Source organism: Amphibalanus amphitrite, unplaced genomic scaffold (assembly GCF_019059575.1).
Source record: "Amphibalanus amphitrite isolate SeventyFive unplaced genomic scaffold, NRLGWU_Aamphi_draft 000737F_arrow, whole genome shotgun sequence".
Lineage (NCBI taxonomy): Eukaryota > Metazoa > Arthropoda > Thecostraca > Balanomorpha > Balanidae > Amphibalanus > Amphibalanus amphitrite.
Window position 1 is genome coordinate 109,797 of NW_024882231.1, and position 22,798 is coordinate 132,594.

Below are 22,798 nucleotides of genomic sequence, written 5' to 3' on the forward strand. Positions count from 1 at the left end.
AGAGAGAGAGAGAGAGAGAGAGAGAGAGAGAGAGAGAGAGAGAGAGCGAGAGAGAGCGAGAAGAGAGATGGAGATGCGACAGCAACTGACCTTGTCGCACGAAGACCTGGTTGACATCTAGTAGGATGTCGCATCCCTCCACAATCATACGCTCGATGGCGAGGTTCTTCCTGATATTCTCTGTTTCGCTGACCTGCGGCACAAGATCATTATTAAAATGCAGTCAAAGGATGCCCATTGCCTATCACATAAATACGGGTGTGATAATTTAGCTTGAACGTCTAGCAACCACTGGGACCGCTCCCTAAAATTGACTGACGTCTTCTAGTTCTAATTGGTCGATGAAATCGCTGACGTTTTCTTGAACAACACAAATGCGAATAAAAGATCCGTCATTGTAAAACATTAGGATCCTTCTTTGAGTTTTCATTAGGATCTCAGGTACATGCATTAGGATCCCACCATAGTATTCTTAGACGGCATTGAACATGAGCCGATAATGTCTGACTCTGCTAATGTCATCTCATCGTGGGCTTCATAATTTCCTTTTACGAAGCGTGATATCTAAAGGAGCTCATCTCATTGAACTGGCACAAAGTGGCTGGTTTCCGGGCGCTCAGAGATATGTCCTGTACAAATGTCAGAACCAAGTAAATTAAAGCAGTAGGCGCCCTTTGAACATCTTGAGAAGCTGGCCAATGGCTCTGGTTAGTGGGTACTGGTTCGAGCCGCTCCTATTTGGATCATCCTTGCTGAGGTTAATAATAGAACATTAGTCTAACTTGTCTAACGCGGATCCACTGAAAATAAAATAATATTCGTCGAAAAAATGTTTTGCTTTGCCTCGCTTACTTATTGCAACTCCACGAAATTTTACACCGAAGGAAATTGCTGCACAGCTCGCTCGAAATCTCGTTACATTTATTATCGCTAAAAGCAATAATGTGACAATATTCAAGTGTGAATGGCATCTGATGCTCAAATGCAGGAAGAATCACAAGTATGTATATTCGCAAACCCTAGATCAAAGATTTTGAGATGAAAAAATCTAAAACGTTAAAATAGCCTCAAATTTTACCACCTGCTCATGAACTCATTAACGGTTAGAAGTTTTATCCTTGTGATAGGCTTTGATTCTGTCTTCCAAGCAATGAACAAGCAAGCTCTTCATCGGCCTGCTGGCAGTGCGCACTGCACTCAGAACATGTCATCAGCAGGGCGCGGACACGTCCACGCGCGGACCAAGTGTCCATGACAGCGGCGCGAACGGGCCGCCATTGACCGGCGTCTCGCGGCGGCAGGAAGTGCGTGACCTGAGTTGCTGATCAGACTGCCGGTCACGACACGACTAATGACACGCAGCAGCCAATCGTAATGCAGCTGACATGAGAGCAATCATATACCCACAGCAAGCCATCATGGCAAAGCGAGTCGAGAAGTTCAACGGCAAGACTGACTGTGGAAAATTTCGCTCTCATATGGCGATTTGATGACGAGTTGTGGACGGCATCTATGTATGACAATTAGTGGCACTGGAGAGCTTAGTGCGCCGCGATGCCACCGGCTCGTCCCGTGTTCCGCCGCGTGCGTGCTCCGTTCGCCGGCGATCGGGTGTCGTGGGGGAGGGGGGAGGGAGCAGTCGTGGAAGGCGACAGGAGTGTGGACTGTGGAGGGTCAACTCACAGCAGCGCACAGACATTTGCGTCACTGGGGAGCGGTCCACTAAATACTCAACGCGGCATATCGTGTGTCATCAGCCCTCTGAATTAATTCTACCCTACCCTAATCTCCGCAGGTCCGGTCGGTTCAGCGTCGAAACGAAAAGTGAGAAAAAAAAATCGAAAAATAGCGTTAGCGTCGCCAAGTGTGCTCATTTTTCCAATGGGTCTGGGCCCGCCTGGAAATGCTGGTCCGACAAATTTGTTGTCGATTTAAGAGCGGGATAATTTCATGTTACATCTGTTATGATAAAAAAAAATCAAAAGTGAGAAGCATAGGTAATAAAAGGGGGCTTATGGGGATGAGGAGATGGCCGATGGATTTCTGGGCTGATGGAGGCACACCCCACCCGGTGAAGCAGACTCTGCTCGGACACTCTCCGCCGGTTGAGGGCGGCCCCACCGGGGGACGCACCGGCAAACGGGGAGGTCGGCGGCGCGCTCACCTCGTCGTGCATCTGCCGGCTGAGCTGCTCCAGCTGTTTGCGGGCCTCGTCCAGAGAGCGGCGCTCCACGTGGTTGTGAGGCGTGTGCGCCAGCAGCTCGTGCAGCGTGATGATGTAGCGCGGGATCTGCCGCACGGGATGGAGGGGCGTCACACGGGCTGCCAGGACCTCGAACGGATTTTCATTCTTCCTCCCTGTCTGTCTGTCTGTCTGTCTGTCTGTATGTATGTATGTCTGTCTGTCTCTCTCTCGCTCTCTCTCTCTCCCTCTCTCGCTTTCTCTTCTTCTCTCTCTCTCCTCTCTCTCTCCTCTCTCTCTCTCTCTCTCTCCTCTCTCTCTCTCCTCTCTCTCCTCTCTCTCTCCTCTCTCCTCCTCTCTCTTCTCTCCTCTCTCGCTCTCCTCTCTCTCTCTCTCTCTCCTCTCTCTCCTCCTTCTCTCTCTCTCTCTCTCTCTCTCCTCTCTCTCTCTCTCCTCTCTCTCTGTCCCATCCTCACCTGATGCATGGGATATGTGAGAACGTCTCCAGGTTACGTCCCTGGCACGTCGACTTGTCTCCAGCCGACTCAGAACGTAGAGAACTGCGAGTTCTGTTTTGCATTCCGTCAGCACCTGGGAGGGCAGGCGCACAATACGCGCCAGGTCAGTAGGGCACACAGCACGGTGCTGCAGATTGGTTATAGGCCATACTCGGCTGAAGTACTGTGCTTTATGTAGGTATGTACTCAAGATTTGAGACGTTTTATATGTTACTTGATGAGACATGCTACACAATATGCTTTTACATGCTATGTATATGAGTAGGAAATATGTTTCATACATCATACATACACACTAGGCAGTACACACATAGTTCATACGTATGCACATATAGTCTCCCGTACGTATATGCATGTTTAGTGTTATTTTCTTTAGTCTTCTTCTCAATTCACTGCCATTTTCACATAGCATTCCCACCCAGCTTCGGAGTATTTTCTGCCCTACACGATGTCACGCATAGTGACGTGATTTTTCCACGCATACGTTCTGTGACTGATACTGGCGGCCGCTCGAAAGTATCCGCGATGTCAGTTTTATTTTTCCCTGAGTTGTCTGGAGGAACACAATTTCAGTGTTGCTCGGCAGCAACCAGTTAGGGCTGTCGCTCAAAATTGACGGTGACGTCATTGAAGGGTTCCATCATTGGCTCGTACATCACCGGAGCGATGGCAACGCTCTCTATTTCAGTCGAGACGATAAGATTATGGCGATCGATGTCCAGTTAAAACAGTCCAAGAATATTACAGCAGAACTGGTGATGTAATCCATTGAATTACCCTAACAACTGACTTTCCCGAAAGAGAGATATTTGGATGATACACGACGTGAATATAGCCGCGGACCTTGACTTATCCAAATCAACTCACTACCATAAAACGCCCTTATCACTGCCAAGTAACAGCTTGGTTCAAGCTCCAAATTTGCGCAATGATCCCTGTCAAAGCCGTCGAAAGCAGCCTAGATGAGCCTTCGTTTTGTCTTGTTGGAGTTCGCCCTAAGCTTGGCCCTAAGGGTCTATTCAATGACGATATTTTGATTCCAGTCAACAAACCTAGGAAGTACATACCTATAGAAGCATTCACAAATTGTAGACTGTGACGGGGCTTATTCTTAAAAAAAAAATGCGAAAAAAGAACACTGGAAAGTGGAGTACAGCACCATTCACCATGGGCGCCGCCACCGGGGGGACGGGGGGCGTCCCCCCACTCTCAGAATGGAAGGGGGACGTCCCCCCCAAACACTCATTGTTATCCTACTCGAAATTTGAATGTTCAAACTTCAAAATCATTCGAATTTCTTTTGTTTTGTCAGGTCAGAAATGTTAAGTAGGTATCGCGAAAATACTGGTAGGCAGTAACATGGGTCAAAAGCGGGGGAGGGGAGACGCGTACTCCCAGTTGAGGAATCTGGAGGGGCCCTCTCCAAATAAAACATCCGTGAATGTTAAAAAAGACTTACTATTTGTAACGGCCATTAACAATGGAGTCACGAACACAGAAATAGGCCTTCTTCAAAAGGATGTTGATGCTGGTCACTTCGACACACAAATAAGACCTTAAGAGGTAAATGTAAATGTATTTGTATTTGATCAGCTTATCAAATCCGAACCCATCAGAGACTGGTAAGCAAGGGTGGCGCGACAGGAGAGGGACGGAGGGATTTCCTCTCCCACTTCATGGAGCCGAGGGTTTATCGCCTCCAGTTTTGCTTAATGCTTTCGGTCTGATGTTTCTTAACCCTCACCCTGGCAGGGCATTTCTCATAACACGACCTGGCACGGAAAGGTCGATGCGCCCCCCCCCCCCCTTTGGCGTTTCGAAAATAAGCGTCGTAGCGCTCCAAAACAAAGACCAGTTGATTGCTCTGAACGAGTACTCGTGATTGGTGGTATATTTGTTGACCCTAGGTTAATATTTGACCCAGTTATGGCAGGTCAAAGGTGAAATTTCGAGAAGTTATTTTCCAAATTACCCTCAAAAGCAAACGATACCTATTGCTTTTGAGGGCCTGATGCTAGTGTAAGAGGACCTTGTCTGTTTGTTTGTTTGTTTTGTTTTTGTTTATCTGTTTGCGTGTTTGTTTTGTTGGGTTAGATTCTTTGGTCCAATGAGACCATTTCAGAGCCGGAAGGATGCTAAGGATTAGGGGGAGACATTAGTCTGGGCAGGCACCCCAGTGAGTCACCTGGGCTGAACCCGACCAATTGGAGAGGCCGCCCCCACCATGGCACTCACTGCACCCGGCAAAGAGCCAGCTCCATTGTGGAGCCATTACCGCATGGGATAGAGTTGCCCGTCCAGCCCGGAACAGGGGTTGCGGCGTGAAGGAAAGGATTTGACTGTCTTGAGGATGGAAAAGATGAAACGGTGCCGAATCTGAGAGGGCGCAGGAGGTTTAAATACTCAGTGTGGGTGTGGGCCTACATGCATTGGTCTGACCCCTGCCACATCGGGCAACAAAATCTCCAGCTCTTAATATCCGACCTGTCATCGCGGAACTGCCTATTTTGATATCGTCATCAATGTGTGTTGTGTCGTATAACGCGACTGGCCGAAAAACGGGCTTAGATATTTCGACTAACCAGCCAAGAGCATGACTTTAATCCAGTCCGACCTCGGAGTCAAAATACGAAAAATTTCGAAGACTCCAAATCCGACTCTGGCCAAAACTCTCAACTCCGACTGACTCTGGCCCCGACCCCACAGTTCAGCACTCACATTACACTAAATTTCCAGGTTCTAAAAAATAAGCGATACCTACCTACGGTAGACTTGACACTTGACAGGACCGCAAAACTTTGAGGCGACTTGACTTCTTGACTTGGTGACCTGCCCTAAGGTTTTCCGGTATCAGCTTAGTCACAGATAACATAACAGTAGTACTACTGTTATCTGTGGCTTAGTACATGGGCTGCAAAATTTGTACTTTGGAGCAGTTTTGCCAGATGTTTTTTTGCCAATTTTCGCGGCGCTTCGCGCCGCCGATTCATACGCAAGTAAAAAAGAGACAGTAGGTACCTACTTCAGTTCAAAACCCCATGTTAAAAGTGGCATGTTTCCTTTTAAACATTAAATGCATCGGCCCGAAATGGCACGGTAAGAATGCCTTCTTTTGGGTTTTCAGTCGGTCAGTTCGTCCCCCCCAGTCGAAAATCCGTGGCGGCGCCCCTGCCATTCACAGTCGGCAAGCCAGTATAACGTGCTGGACTCTGCAGTATCGTTATATTGGCTTTTAAGGCCTCCATTTTTTGCAATTGCGGAGGCCATGTGTACATTTGAAAAGCTATGATATGCAATAACAATTGGGATTTGAGACAGTTACAAATAGCCTCACTCTCCTATGATGCAGTTATTTTACCTTCATCCAGGCCCTGTAAGTTACACGTTAATACTCGGACACTCACCTGTAGGCTGTAGTGATGGTTGCGAACATATTCTTGGTATATGCTCAGCATCGGTAGTAGCATGTCAAACAGGTCCCCTGCAATGGAATGAACGAATCGAGTGCATAGCACGAAGGCCGGCTGGCTACCGTAACAGAGTTTGACATTTGCACCTCTAAAAGGTATGGTAAAAATGGGGAGGGGTGTAAAATGTAAGGGTGGTCAGGGTGGATCTACGGTTAAGTGGTAAGGTAATTAGTCATAATTTTACAGTTAAGTTATAAATTTACTTATTTACCTACATAAAATAAAAGGAGAAAAATGTAGGTAACACAAACTCAATTAGGTACCTAATCAAGAAGAGAATTGCCGGGAGACCACGGTAAAGGCCATTTGATTTGCCATTTGCTTTGCCCGTTATGTATATAATTTATCCTCATAGCTAGTGCTAGTGAAAAAAAAATATATCAATAGAATGCTAAAAACCTGTCCATTTATTGTCAAGCTGTCTCGTTAACCAACGATGCTGTTTTACTGTGATAAAAACGATTCGTGTTGTAAGTTTTACATACATTTATGCGTTATACTAACGACAACAACAAAATCCAAGCATTAACTAATTTAATGGTTGACTTAATTCAGGTCACTGGCATTACCCGTTTCAAAATATCCTAGAAAAAACTATAACAAATGAGGCAAAAAACGTTCAGTAAATGCCAAAGTCTAATTCAAGTGCAAGTAAAAAGCTTTTTTTTCTAAGTATCGTACCAGCATACTAGTACATGTAAGGAGGATATATGTGCTGATTGCCTACCCCCCCCCCCCTCCTCTCCAATTCGACTGGATTCAATTGGTTACAGGGCGGGTTCCTAATAGTCAGAGTGGTGTTGGGGTATGGGGCAAACATGACGCGGGCACTTTTCACTACATATTGGTGAGTTTTGTCACAACATGCAAGGGCAACACTGCACACGCCTCAATAACCACACTGGTCAACACCAAAGCACGGGTTATCGGGCGACACTCATTCCGTGAGGGGGCTCTCGGCCCGGCGTGTGTCGCGTGCAAATTGAATCCACAGCGGCCCGGCCGTGTCGCCAAACCACTGAGGGGTGTGGGCCGGCCGCGGCGGACCGCGAGAGTCGCTCAGTGGGCGGCGAACGGCAGCGGATCAGCACCGCCATCGCTCAGCGCCACAGGGAGCCCTCCGCAGCGGAGAGACCCGACCCGAGGGCTCGAACGGACTCCGAGAGTATGTGCGGTTTGTGTGATATCAGACAGAACAGGTGATGGGGCTCCCTGAGCTGCTGTCAAAAGGACAGTGTCTTGCTCGCTCCCTGCGGATTGTTATTAGTCTCGTCTGCCTACATTGTGATTTATGCCGTTTTCATTTTTATAGGTTCTTGAATTATGTTGATATTGGAAAAACATTGGCCCTTCTTCTTCGTGGTGAAGATTATCTGTTCTATGAAACACCTTTGACCAAATGTACCTATATTGTAGCATCGCTTACTCATGACTTGGCGCCTTCTGGCACATGGTGGTGAGGGTACGTAAATACTCATGAACATCACCATTGAACTATGTAGAGGTTCATTTTCTACGCATGATTGTCTCAGCTGCCAGATTTCCGAGCTTCCTGTTTTTTTTTGTGTTTTTTTTTTTTTTTTGCATAATCGTACGAACAGAATCATCTCTTAGTCAGCTATTTGTATAAAAATGAAACAATGGTTTTCACAGGCTAGGTTGTGGGAACTTAGCCCCAGCGGAGAATCCATTGCGCCGAGAATGAAACAGGGAAATGCAATCATCATTAGAGTCAATCAGCCTCGAGAAACACTGCAATTGATCGAAATTAGCTATAGTTTTGCTCCGAGCTAGACCCGTGCAGCTTCGTCATTAAATGACACAAAGCTGCCTGCAACTTCATGCTGTTTTCGTTATGACTGTGATCACAGAATTTCGTCACTCCGAGCAGAAACACCAATCCACGCTATCACGTCACTCATAGTTTGCATGCATTAGTTTTGTAAAAGACTGTACCATTGATAGCAATGATGTCTTACAAATGGCTATGCAAGAGTAACTTTGACATAGTTCCAATATTTACTTGGTATTCGCTGCATTGTATTAAAAGTGCATACATTTTAATGTTCGTTTTCAACGCTAACAGCTAATAGCAAAGTACTTTGATTCTTATGAATGCTGTATGTACCTTGAATAACTTTCCAGTAACTAACTATATTTCTACCTCTATCGAAAATGGCTAGTGGGTGGAAGAAGAACATCGTGCTCTTGGTACTGATGCATCATGGTAAATCTGGGTATCTGCACTGCATTGGGACATTCCTGGTGCAGCATGCGTTTTACGCATTCCTCTCTGGTGACTGGAACCAAGGGAGCTGGGAATGCATGCAGTGTGTCAAACCAAAACTATTTTCCACTGATACACCACAATATTTAGACATTATTCACTCCACATTGGCCAACATCTCATCACTTTTTTGTCAATATGTGAAACTCGGGACTGATATTGCCTCTGTCAGTGCTGTGTATGAAACTACATTATCCTTATGACATCTATGCTATGGATATTATGTCTACTTGGCATCAAACAATGTGATTAGATATGAAACAATAACCTCAAGTGGTGTTGCTGCAAAGAAACATCAAATGCTAGAGGTCACGACTCCCTCGCAGTAAACGACAAAACCAAACACAAGATTACGAGACATGGAAGCCACAAATCAACAACCAAATATCACTTAGGCGGACGCAGATTAATGGTGAAAGAAGATGAAAACTGAGCATCATATTGATAATCCATTTCACGGATTATCTTCTCTCATAACCGTTGGCTCCCGTTCCGCTACTGATAAGTCTCCCAGGCGCGCAAAAATTATGCTGTTCCCTCCTATGACCGTGTCCACGAGTCACGACTGTCTAATGACCCCTTCTGTGACCGTGTCCAGGACTGTCTAATGTCCCCTCCTGTGACCGTGTCCAGGACTGTCTAATGTCCCCTCCTGTAACCGTGTCCAGGACTGTCTAATGTCCCCTCCTGTGAACGTGTCCACGACTGTCTAATGTCCCCTCCTGTGACCGTGTCCAGGACTGTCTAAATGTCCCCTCCTGTGACCGTGTCCAGGACTGTCTAATGTCCTCTCCTGTGACCGTGTCCAGGACTGTCTAATGTCCCCTCCTGTGAACGTGTCCACGACTGTCTAATGTCCCCTCCTGTGACCGTGTCCGCGACTGGCTAATGTCCCCTCCTGTGACCGTGTCCGCGACTGTCTAATGTCCCCTCCTGTGACCGTGTCCGCGACTGTCTAATGTCCCCTCCTGTGACCGTGTCCAGGACTGTCTAATGTCCCCTCCTGTGACCGTGTCCAGGACTGTCTAAATGTCCCCTCCTGTGACCGTGTCCAGGACTGTCTAATGTCCCCTCCTGTGACCGTGTCCAGGACTGTCTAATGTCCCCTCCTGTGACCGTGTCTGCGACTGTCTAATGTCCCCTCCTGTGACCGTGTCCAGGACTGTCTAAATGTCCTCTCCTGTGACCGTGTCCAGGACTGTCTAATGTCCCCTCCTGTGACCGTGTCCAGGACTGTCTAATGTCCCCTCCTGTGACCGTGTCCGCGACTGTCTAATGTCCCCTCCTGTGACCGTGTCCGCGACTGTCCGGTGCCCCCTGTGGAAGTGTTCCGCGACTGTCGGGTGTCCAGTGTCCCCTCCTGTGACTATTTCCAAGACTGTCCACTGTCCAGTTTCCGCGAATGTGACTATTTCCGAGACTGTCCACTGTCCAGTGTCCGCGACTGTCCAGTGTCCGCGACTGTCCAGTATCCGCGACTGACTAGTGTCCGCGACTGTCTTGTGTCACCTCCTATAACCGTCTCCGTGACTGTATAATGTCCGGTGTACGCGATTGCTCTGCGTCCGCGACTGTTACATGTCCGCGACTGTCCACTGTCCGCCATACTGCCCAGTGCCCGTCGTCCGCTGTGCTGGCTTTTTCACCACACCACCCATGCGGTCAGGTCACTGCAGCGCTGTGTGCGTCTGACCCCCGTGGACGGACAGCGAGTACACGGTGGAGAGGGCCGACAGTCAGACAGCATGACTCTAAGTGGCACCACGACACTGACAAGACTCGGCAGCCGGACGCCACATACCTAATGGAGCACATATAGGCCGGCAGTGATCTGTGAACAGGTCAGATGTGTGTGAGAGTCGCCGCGCCCGGCGCACGGACCGCAGTCCCGCTAGCCCGCCGCGCCCGCCGCGCCCCAAGCCGCCGGGTATCGACAGAGACAGAGCACAGGCCTCTCACTGCTGCCCAGCGCCGCAGCGTGCAGGCCAGGCGGGAACGGCCCACCCACCACCCAGAAAAACCCCAGAAAGCAAGGCAAAGCTAGAACAAAAGCTGCCCGTGTAATATACTGCCCGTACATACCCGAGGTATCGAAAAATCGCATTCTGATGCCCGGAAACACTTCCGCTGATAGGATACGAGCAAATGGAGATATAATAGGCATTGTGAATTTTCCTACATTCAAAATGATAATGTGAGACGCTATCTAGTGTTCCAGAACACAGAATGCGAGTTGACGAATCTTTATAATACACAAATCGAAAATACATAAAAAAACGAGTATAACACCGTAATGCTCCGATGTTTGAATTATTTGGTTTAAAAAGGAACTAAAATATGTAGTTAACGACATAATTCCCATGCTCATGCCAGATATTTAAAGATAACCACCGTTGTTCTTTACGGGCTCATACATGATAAAATAAGGCATTACAAAAAAGATAAGATATCAGAACGTCGTCTTTCTTTGATAGAGGTGCAGCATGTCTGACCAATGAATCTAACCTTTTGTCCACGAAAATGTTGATGATAATCTCTCCTCTATTTACTTGTAATATCGTAACGTTAAATTATTTTACTCGTAGCAGATGACCAGATATTACAATCACTGTGGTTGCATATTTCTTACTCTAGCAGTTTTCCGCAAACTTACAGGACAGTGGTGAGATTATGGGGAAATGTTGCACCTCTACTCAACACTTACCCAGCACTAAGGTTGGCCAGCTCTCCATTCTAGCTGAAAGGCCCTTTAAGAATATTTGATGGAGGAACAGCAGCGTTTCCGAGTTGAGGAAGATGGAGTTGACGTCCTCGTGGCTGCACGGCGGCAGTTTTGAGGAGGCGGCCATTTTGAACGGCCGCAGGAACCCCGTCACTAAGATGTTTAGCTGTTCTACATACTCCTCTTCTGCTTCCACCATTCGAAATACCAGACTGGAACAAGAGCAAACTGAGTTGTTCAAAGTGATTACCATATAGGTACTACTCTCTCTTTCTCTTTTCTCTCTTCCCCCCCCCCTCTCTCTCTCTCTCTCTCTTTCTCTCTCAAAATGATATATTCGTAAAATACCTAATGTATGACTTCTTTCAGCATACCCCCATGGATCAATCAAAGCTAGTTACTCAAAACAAACCTAGATTGAATGCAGTTAATTAATTAAAGCCCAGGAACTTGCAGTGCATTTGTATTTCTCTCTAATAACGTACCTGTTCCTCTTTCGCATGCTCTCGGCGTGCGGTGATTTGATGTATTCTTCGACAATCTGTTTCCATCGCCGGCGGCACAGCCAGCCGCGAAAGAAACTCTGCACCTTTTTTATCTTCTTTATTTCATCAGACTCTTCGCTCTCCTCGGACTGTTGGCGGGGCAAAAACCGCCAGTCCTTCTTCAGACTGCAGAGCTGGAAATGAGAACAATGTCAGAACACGCCGATATGTTGTGCGTGGTTCATTAGCCGCCCACTTACCTCTGCCAGCGCGCGCATGGCATGGCTTAAGTTTACGGAAACAAGTACAACTGTTTATCGTATGGTTTGCCAAATGTCTGAGTCACAAATGTTTACTCACCGCTTGCTTACATCACTAAGGTAAGGTTTATGTGAAACAGAATACATAAAACTATAGGGGGAAAAATGAACCACAAGGTACAGGTCTCGCGAGATTAAGCGGTAGGTTTTGCACTTTTACATTTCCGGTTATATCTCAGAAACTAATCGATCTACGATGAAGCCATTTTACACGATCATGGCCGGCTTGTTACCCAACAAGTCGATCGCATCTTCAACACTTAAAAGCTTAAGACGATGAAGATATAGCCTGAAGTACACTAAATTTTCTAGGTGCAAAACCTACCGCTAAAACCCGCGAGACCTGTACATGCATGTGCATATAAAGGTCAGTATGTTACCTGTTCCTATCACCAAAATGGCCCGCCGATGAGATGTCTCATTTGTCACCTTCACATATCCACATGACGCAAAGGGCATCCACAACCACAAAAGAAACTACATATAACTAGAAAATTATATTCTTAAAGTAATTCAGTGGGCGTTTCCATCTCAGCATCCAGTTCGGACACATTTATCACATGTAACACCGCTCTATTAATTTGGGGGTCTGGTTTTCTTCGCGTTGACAAGCCCATAACACACAAGACTAACGTAACTGCGCGACACGACTGAGTAAATCCAGGGGGAGGAGAGGAGAGCTCTGGCCGGTGACACCCGCATCCAATCGGTCGCTCAGCGCCGAGTTGGGAGCAATTAGTCGGCTAACTGCCGACCCGGCGCGACGGGCCTATCGGGCACGGCACTGCCGGCGAGAGATCGATGGCCGACAGCGGCGGGAGAGAGCGCCGCCAGCTCCTCAGACAGTCACCGAGCCCTCTGCAGTCACCGAGCCTACCCAGACAGTCACCGAGCCCTCAGTCACCGAACCCTCAGTCAGTCACCGGCCCTCTGCAGTCACTGAACCTATCCAGTCAGTCACCGAGCCTACCCAGACAGTCACCGAGTATATCCAGACAGTCACCGAGCCTATTCAGACAGTCACCGAGCCTACCCAGACAGTCCCCGAGCCTATTCAGACAGTCACAAAGCCCCCGAGAGGACTCGGTGGCTGGAGAAAGGCTCGATGACAGAAGGCACGGTGACTGTAGGGGGCTCGGTGGTATTCGGCGTTCGAAGGCATTTGGACGTTCTGCATACAGAAAGAAGTATGGCTGTTCCTAGGGGCTGCCTGCTCGAATCATATTTCAATCAGAAATGGACGGTAATCACGCACGCTAGTCATAACAAAACGCATGCATGATAAATTATATAAATACCAGTGGGAATAAATCTGTAACGTTGAAAATGACATATGGATCAGATTTTTACCTCGTTTCTAAGCTTCTTTATTTCTGTGGTGAGCTCGTCGCATTGTTGTGAGTACTGCCATTTCGCCGTCTTCTCACTCTCGACAATTTGCAGCAGGTGCAGATGCTTCTGTTCCAGCTCCTCCTTTTGAAGCAGGAGCCTGTTGAAACTGGAAAAATACAAAAAAAAGGTTCATTGACAGAATGACACTGGCAGATGTGCATACTGCATCGGTATACTTTTATAGCTTCATCAGCAGTGGCGCACAGATAGACTGGTTGCTGATTGGGTGAGCTGTGTGACGTCATCGCGACTGACCTGGCGTGTCGGATAGCCTCTATCCAGGACTTGCACTCGCTCTCAGAGTTGGCTCTCAGGTCGTACTGCCTCTGGTTCTCCCGGCGGTATGTTATTGACAGACAGTACTGCCGGAAACGGGCAACAGTCATAGACAAAAGCCGAGCAGGCTTCGTATATCAGCAGTGATACACATATGTAAAAATGTGTCTCTTGCTGCATATCGAAAATATGCATCTAAAGAAAAAAAGGCTTCAATTCCTGCTTTTTAACCCAAAGTCACAAACTGTCCACGAATATAGGAACTTTCACACACTTGTACTTCATAGTCCCAGAAAATCTCCCCCCCCCCCCCGCCCCGCCCCACCACTTGTGCCCCTCCACCCCGCCCGTGGGCCCAGGTAGACACAGTCCCTCCCTCGTCCCCACCAGCGGTTCGGTGTCCTTGGGTTTGGCCGCGGTGGTGATGAGCCGCTCGCAGTAGCAGCCCTCCAGCAGGATCACCCCCGACGGGCGGCTGCTCGACTCAGTCTCGTAGTAAAACAGCATGTTCTGAGGGACACACAGCCGTGGGTTAGAGGGGAGAAAAGGGAATGGTGCTGATTCTGGGCAGGAAAAATGACAGCCGGAGGCTGACAAGCGCAGCATAACAGTTGTGAGGGGAATATTTTTTTCATAAGCGAGCACGATGATAAATAATTACGACACCTAGTACTGCACTAACCACGTGCTGGGAAACCCTAGCAACTTGATACAGATGGTTTAGTGAGCCATCGACCGTTTTTAACGCTTGTTACGTGATGAACGGTACAAAGCCCATCCAAATTTGTCGGGACTCGGCTGCATGGCGGGGAATGCCAAGATATGGCTGGTCACAAACCGGACGGCCGTGTCAATATCAGCTCCCCTGGATTCTATGCGGTCAGGTCCCAAACCCAGTGGAATCGAACGGTTCCAGCTGACACCGTGCTGACACCGAGCGGTAAGTACAGCTTAAATAGCATTTCAGAATGTAAATGCAGCGTTGTACCTGAACTGAGTCGTACTGACTGCACTATGGAAAAAAATCCAAAAGGAAAGTAACATAGGCTGTTTTTGCATGATTTACTGCATAATGACTATTGTAGGTACTTTATAGCACCAAAGAATGACCTGAATAAACAACGTTGAATGTCTAAAAGATTAGATCACTGGCTCCACAAAACAAAATAGCATTCCACTTAGGTTTTTTACGACTATTACGGTATATCTACGCATCTACGTCAAATTACTTTCATTCTGTTCAGTGCGGCGGCCGATGGGATCGATGGCGCCATTCCCTCCATTGCCGGTGTTCTGGTCGCCCTGTGTGGAGGTGGACCTCCAGAGCGGACTCTGCGTCCACTGATGAGCCCAGATCAGCGGCCCGGCGCGGAATACGAGAGCGGCGCCGGGGCGGACCGAGCGCGCCTCCGGAGCCCAGTGATAGAGCCGCGTCCGTGTGCCGGCCGTAATTGACCCACACTGTATGGCGAGCGAACAAAAACCGGAGCCCGCTCACCAATCAGTGCGCCCGGGCCCGCGCCGCCGGACACACCCCGAAATAGATGTAGTATTCCTCGGTGAAAGGGCCCACAAATAATATCCTCTCTGGGAATATGAGAGAACTGGGAAGCGTTTGCTGGCTACTGGCAATTTTATAGTCTGAAATAGTATTGGTTCAAGTGGATGTGCAAACAGAAGCAGCTAGCTGGCCAAATCGACCGGAGGTTAAAATAGAGATCTTAGCTTCACAGCCAATTATATACTAGTTGAATAACAGTCTTTTTAGTAGAATTTAGAATCATAAACAAGACCTCCTTTTCCATGCGTACCTAACATCCGTAATTTATCATTAACTCTTCAATTACATTAACACATTGATATACCAACGAACAAACACATATACGATGTAACGAACATGTAACCCGGTCTTAAGTTACCATCGATGCAAAACAGAAACTTTCACCAGTGAAGTACGACAGATGGAAATGTTGCACGTTTCCTGACGTGTCGCAACCGATGATATGCGCATTCTTCTCATGCTTATTGTATCAATAAGAAAATATAATAATTAGGTGCACACATTCGTCACCCCCTCTGATGGGTTATTATGTGCCCATAGAAGCCCGTCATTGATCGGTGCCAACAACCTCCCAGTTTTCCCAACGGAATGGCCGGTATATGCGGCGAGCCCTACTGCCGAACGCACGGAGTAACGAGTCGTGCGGCACAGTCTACCTTCCAGTGCGCTGTACGGCGGAACAGTCTAACCCGCAGGCGACCGCCGCGCCGCAGCCGGGCGGCAGTACATAAATGAGACGGCAGAGACTAGACACATGAAAAGCTACGTGACGGAAGTTATCACCACACTATTCTTGCATTACGCACTTCACCATGCTGTCAATCACTGTCCCATTCTTTGAACAGGTCAGAAGAGATTCGTCACGGACTTGTGCTTGGCGCCATCCGGCCACCATCCCAAACAAAAGCAAACGGAAACGGTGACGGGCCGGGAGGCTCACCAAAGGCACCGTCTCATATTACGGTTTGAACAATGGCGTTAGAAGTTCCCAGTAACACTCTCATGCATATGTAACGCGCCTGAGCCGCCTCTTAGCGGCTCAATATGCCGTTATTGGACTAGCCAGCGCGGCGATGCGCTCCCAGCTGCCTCTGGTCGGCGCAATTTCAGTGTGAAGTTCTATTCATGGTGTTTCGGTTAGGTATCAGCAAGATTTAGAAGTGATAATCCTAACTTATGGTGTTCCTAAATTGCCCCTGTACCTGTCTTCGCGACTGACGTATACTGTGATGAGTTATACAACAGTGAATGAATACTACCGGCATCAGTTGGCGTTTAACGACATTGTGTGTGTTTTGTTTTGATCCGTGCATATTTCAAGACATACATGTTTCAGCTAATAAAAGGTATCATGCAATTTTGTTAAATACATTTAACCCGCGACCTGGTGGGGGGCTATTTTTTGCCCCCCCTCCAGACTTTTCGATATATCTCCAGAACCACTGCGCTGATCGTCACCAAACTTTCAGTACCCTCCCGGACATCAATTTTACACATTGTGACCAACAATTTTTCCAAAGGCTATGATAGGTTGGCCGGAAATGACGTCAGAGTGACGTCATGTTCTGCCGTTTTCGACCCAAAAAAGGGTTTCGCGGGAAGAGCTGTCAGGCCTATAGCGTTGCAAATACAGAAAAATGATACACCCATAAAAGCTGTAAAATGAACAGGGCTACAAAACTGCTATCTCGGATTTTTGAAATTTTTGGATTTTTACCCCCAAAAATCAAAAAATAGATTTTTTTAATATAATAGCCAAAAAATCCAAAAAGTTTTTTGAATTTCGAAAAAAACGGAATATATGTGATAGTCCTTACCGCCTTCTATCTACATACCAAATTTGAGATCGATACCTCTTTTTTTGGCCAAGTTATAGCGAAAAAAACTGTTCAAAATTGATGACGTCAAATTTTCAAACTCAATTTTCAGCAATTCTAGACCTCGTAGCGCAAAACAAAGACCACCATTAGACTCCCCGTGACAAGCTGCATCGAATCATTACCCATTTTATGCAAAAATATCAACTTTGAAATTTGACCTTTTTTGACCTGACCTTGACCTGACCTCCACCAGAAAGTGACCTAAACCGTACCTGATGGTCTTATAACCAACACCATTGAGTCGGAAATGAAAAACTGGCCATAAAACATGCATCGCATAACCTTAGTAAAGTTGGGTTCATGTGGTGACCCTTGGTGACCTTTGGTGACCTGACCTGTGACCTGACCTGGTATGACCAGTGACCTCTAACAGCAACATATCTACTAGGCAACTGACGCCCTATCGCTGATTCCCGACAAAATGCGTTTTTCTCGGTGTTATAGCGCATTCCCTAGAAGACCCGTGAACGGTGAAACATTTCATCTTTGACCTGATCTGTGACGTCATCGGTGACCCCGAGGTCAATAAAATTTGGTTTCCCTCGACAAATTTGACAGGCCTTTCGAACGCCATTTGAATTTTTCGGATCCGTCCAGTAGTTTCGGAGATACGAGGGGGGGGCAAAAAATAGCCCCCCCCCCCCACCAGGTCGCGTTATAAACAGACCCCACCAGGGCGCGGGTTAAGAAAATAAACACATACGGCATCTTTGCTGCGAAAGATTGTCAAACTATGAAACTCAAATGTATTTGGTCATAACACATTATGGGATTTAACTTTTTTGGTCCTGTTCAGGCTTCAGCGCAGCTAGTTACGGAGCGCCGTATCCCTTCTCGTATCAACCACTAATGGAGGTTCGATGTCTTCTCCCTACTCAGCCGGTTTATAGGGCCTTGACTCAGCCGTGGAGAAGAGAATGCCAGCTAGTTGGCATGCCGACGCTCTGCTGACTGATATCCACTGACTGGGCTTCCTCCCTGCACACACACAAATACAAACACACACCACCACCACCACTACGCGCATTCCAGGACCACGTGATTATTTATCCACATGTGTGTTGAAAGTGCTATTAACCCGCGCCCGGCTGGGGGTCCTGGATTTCCACGCCCTGCTGGGGGGGGGTGGGTGTTTCTGCTGGCGTTCGAAAGAGCGTCAAAAATAATGAGGAAATCACTTCGGTCAATTTTTTGGTCAGGTCAAAGGTCAGGTCACCAGAGGTCATTGAAGGCAAAATTTCGCCGATTTCCAGGTCGAATGTCGACAATTTCCAAGAAGTCAACGCATAACTCGGGAACCAATAGAGCTACAGCTACCAAAGCGCATTCGATAGCCCTATTAACGCCCTTTCTGAGTAATTGTCTCAGATTTGACCTAACGTCAACGGTTTTGCCTGCAGGGGCAAAAACTGCAAAAATAGCCGATTTTTTCGGAAACAGTTTTTCTGCAATAACTTTTGACCAAGCCTTGTACGAGCTTACCTTTACCGGCATCGTGTTCCTCTTGTCAAGACGCATCGAATGAACTATAACTTGACCTTGAAAGGTCAACTTGAAAATTTGACCTCAGGTCAAGGTCATGACCTGACCGGAAAGGGTCATGTTGCATATCAGTCGATCCGTATTGTCGAGCTGAACACATCTAAGGCGTTTTCATCGCTCTAGCATGCCTGTATCAAAAGTTATTTACGAAAAACTGTTAGATACCATTCGTGACCTAAGATGACCTCAGGGCATAAACAGGGGTCACGGACACCATTTTCATGTTCAGTGTGTCTACACCACTTGTAATTCAGTGTTTGGGAGTGTTTATAATGTCTTTCGTCCAAAAGAGGCGCATTTCAATTTTCTCCCATTGACTTATAATGGGGAGGTCGCAAAATTGACCTGACCTTAGGTCATCGATATCAAAATTCTGAGATAAACATTTTGTACATGCTATTGCTGTTAGCAATCGCTGAAAGTTTCAAAGCGATCGGTCACTCGGTGTAGCTATGACAGACATTGAAACTTTTTATGAGGTGAGGTCACTTCAAGTGACCTGGTGACCTGACCTTGAATGACCTTGGTCTGAAATTTTCACAACATGTGTAGAATTGATGTATGATAAGGTGTACCAAAAACGGCGGCGCGGAGCGCCGCCGTTTTTGAGATATTCGCGAAAAACCACAAGGGGGGTGTTCAAACACCCCCCCCCCCCCCCCAGCAGGGCGCGGGTTAAAGGCTAAGGCTAATGATGAGGTCATGCGTCGTCAGACAATGAAACATACTGACCAGAAAAAGACGAATGAAGTCTTATTCCAGCATTTGCTTTGAACCTCACCAGAAACCCCACGGTGACTCGGGTAAGTAATGGGCAGCGACGGTCCAAGCAACAATCCCATGGTGACATCGCGCCTCATAAATCAATCCGCTCGTGAAAACAACACTACCCGTCACCCCAGCTGTCATGAGCGCGCTGAAAACTGCCGAGAAATTTACAGCCTAACGCTGAATGACACCCCGCAGTGTCGAATGTCCGCGCACGTCGGGAGCCGCGCGGCCGCCGGACGTCAATTCGAGGCGGCAGGCAGTGACAGCGTCCCCGGGCTGTCAGTGGTGGCCGCTCGGGGGCTCAGGGGACACCCCGGACCCGTCTGACCCCAGTGACCTCAGCTGGATGTCACGTCTGGTACTGACGCCTGGCGGTGCCCTGCCCCGGTGAGACACGATATCGCGTGCGACACCACGGCTAAATCATCGGTGCGACGTGAAGGGAACGGGGCGACACAGCCAGCAGAGGCGTTATTCGAGGTTTCGTCTGAATAGCTATTAGCTACCGTGATTTCACAACGTGTCTGGTAACAAAAGGCAATTCCAGAAGACAAATGTGAGCTTGCAGAAGACGTAAATCAAAATGGTTTCGAGGATGGTGCGCTCTAAAACCACCGCCATCATCCTCATTATAAACAATTTCACAAATTTGAGCGTCATAGGTCATAGCAGCATGCTAACATAATTCTTTAATTTTCGGTGCTGGAAATCCTAAAAACGACACAAATTATCGTCCACGATAGTGATAAGAATGTTCCCTTTCCCCAGCTTCCCCCCCCCCTCATTTCAGTGCGGTGACCTGCGGCGCCTGTCCTTGCAATGACCGAGCCATGACCATCCGACAGCCGCGAGGTAGCCCCCCCCCCCCTCCCCGCCGGCTGCCGAGACCTAATGACCTCCTGCGGGCTGCACTCGAGTCGTGTTCGCAGCCGCCCCGGGCGATACTGAGCAGTGCGCGCCGACCCCCCCCCCCCCTCCCCGCGGCCGGGGGGGGGGGGGCTCAGCGGCGGCTCTGCCCAGCAGATGAGGTGGATCTGTGAGGCCTCTCAGGATGGGACTGGACGCGAGCATAGAACGGTCAGGGCAGCGCCGAACGGCTGAGTGATCAGCGTGAAAGTATAGGACGGATGAGACGGTCCTGTCCGATAGATGTTTGACGATAGAGCTGTAATGCTTTTGAGCAATGAAATGAAACAAATTCTCCTCAGCACGAGAATGTTTACATGTCTCGCCGGTCAGGTTAGGTCAAATTTCGAATGTTGTGCCGCCCGAATAAAGCTAAGACATATTCGGCTATGCCATCCCATTGTTGAGCTAAGTGAAATTAGTTGAAGTGAATGTTGTGCCGCCCGAATTCGAAAGCTTCGACAACTTCGAATACGTCATCCCATTGTTGAGCAAATTAGTGGAAGCATTCCCTACACATTTTAAATATCAATCACAATCATTTTTGACATTCGCGTGTTACGTGCCGTAAACGTAATTCACACCCATCAACAGCACTCAAATACTTAGCAGAAGGGAGGCGACTGCGGACAACGACCATCACTTAACAAATGAAGTAAAGTGCGCCTTCCGAGCCGTAAAGCCCACGGATGTGCGGTAGGCTCTGCACGGCGGGCCATGGATATTGGGTATCGATTGGAAGCACTCTTTGTCCAAATGGAACATTTCCGGCCCTGCATTAGAGTGGCGGTGCTGCTGACAGTACCGACACTTATTACCGCTCAGAACCAGCGCATGAAGCTGTATCAATATTTTCGTTGTCTGTTGGACAATAAATGGAACATGTCAATTGTCAGCAATGAAGCAATCAAGCAGCCCTTCATCAAGATTCCCCATCATTGCACATGGACTAATTATGTGCAGATACTACTTACGCATAGGCATTAGTTTGCACATGATATAACACATATTCGAAAGCCTGCCAAAGACTTTGTTTTGGATGAATTAATGTTCCATGCCAGCCATGTATTTTAGCCCAGTAGTTGCCAGCAGTTCATCAGAGGTCGACTCAAAATAATTCCTGCGAAAGGGTCATAAAGCCCCACATTCCCAGCTGACCCATCTGTTCGTCTCCTCACCTGATAGAGGTTGAACCAGCGCAGCTGCCACTTGGAGTTGTCGCACGTCCTCTTGTAGAGGCTGCCGCACATGTACTGGTCGTAGCGCGCCTTTTCTGCCAGCATCAGCAGCTGGTTATCGTTGATGCGCACTCCGCGCTGCATCTTCGGTGACAGCATGGTGGCCAACTGCAGTCTGACGACCGGAGCTGCTGAGCTGGCGCCTGCTGAGCTGGCGGGACACGCTGACCTGACTGAGCGACCTGACCTAGCGCGCTGAGCTGCTGAGCAGCCGGCTGCTGAGCTGACGGAACGGCCTGATGAGACCGGATGACCTGACCTGGCGCGCTGAGCTGCTGAGCGGCCTGATGAGACCGGGTGACCTGACCTGACGCGCTGAGCTGCTGAGCGGCCGGCTGCTGAGCTGACGGAGCGGCCTGGTGACGTCTGACGGGACGGCCTGCTGACCTGACGGGACAGCAGCCGACTTGCTAGACTGGAGGCACGGTTCTCTACCCTCTGCCGCTTTCTGAGTAGTCTGGAGAAGGATGCAGCTGTCGGCTTACTTCTGCGGAAGTACAGGGGATAAACGGATGTCAGTCAAAGAGGCGGCACCCACCCACAGCGTACTAAGGGATGCACATTAAGACCTTATTATATACTGTTAGGAGAGTTTTGCAATGATTATCTGCAGCTGGGCTAATGCTCGTTGATGATAAGCTACGGATTATTTTATTTGACCTTTCTAAACAACAGCAAATCTCCGCATGATGCCGGAAAGTGTGAAATGGTATATGTACATCCCTACGGCCTGCATTGGTTTATTTATTGAACAGCTGCGCAATCTTGATTCATGGAATAAGGAGAGTCAATCACATCTCGTCGTGTCCAGCATTGCTTGGTAGCCGGAAGCGTTATGTAGCCAGCCATCAGCTTCAATTTCCAAAAGAATGCATCCTGTTTTCACTTCCTGGGTTCATGATCCAGATTGAGATGCTAACATACATCCCAATCCGATCTCTTGAGATGTATAGACCTATCCGATTTCTCACATTACATCCTAAGTGTAGCCTGGAAAGAATCGGCCTCAAATCGTCTCCAAATGGTTTCCTGTAACGACCAAGAAGCGGCGAAACCGATGCTTGCTGCAGTGCGCTCTCCAAACTGTCCGTGTTTCGCTCTGCACACAAACTTCTATCTGCGCTAACCTAATAAGAGGTGATGTAACTTTGCGGCCCACTGGATGGATTTTGGGCAGAAGTTAGAATGCTGAGAGTGACTTTAAGCAGAGACTGGGGCTGATGTCGCGCTCGGCATGTCTGATAGTTC

The 22,798-nt window shown here is 48.1% G+C and overlaps 1 protein-coding gene across 1 annotated transcript in view; it reads right to left on the reverse strand.

Annotated features, from left to right (window-relative positions):
* LOC122365393 (ras-specific guanine nucleotide-releasing factor 2-like) overlaps positions 1–21,683 on the reverse strand; it is a 30,883-nt gene extending 9,200 nt beyond the window's left edge. The window contains exons 1-10 of the mRNA XM_043336563.1: positions 21,491–21,683; positions 14,040–14,162; positions 13,632–13,738; positions 13,335–13,482; positions 11,665–11,858; positions 11,162–11,391; positions 6,105–6,181; positions 2,659–2,773; positions 2,165–2,322; positions 91–193 (exon numbers count right to left, since the gene is read on the reverse strand). Coding sequence (XP_043192498.1) covers positions 91–193; positions 2,165–2,322; positions 2,659–2,773; positions 6,105–6,181; positions 11,162–11,391; positions 11,665–11,858; positions 13,335–13,482; positions 13,632–13,738; positions 14,040–14,162; positions 21,491–21,649 — 1,414 coding nt within the window. The 5' untranslated portion in view covers positions 21,650–21,683. The remainder of the gene's footprint in view (positions 1–90; positions 194–2,164; positions 2,323–2,658; positions 2,774–6,104; positions 6,182–11,161; positions 11,392–11,664; positions 11,859–13,334; positions 13,483–13,631; positions 13,739–14,039; positions 14,163–21,490) is intronic.
* Positions 21,684–22,798: the final 1,115 nt, after the last annotated feature.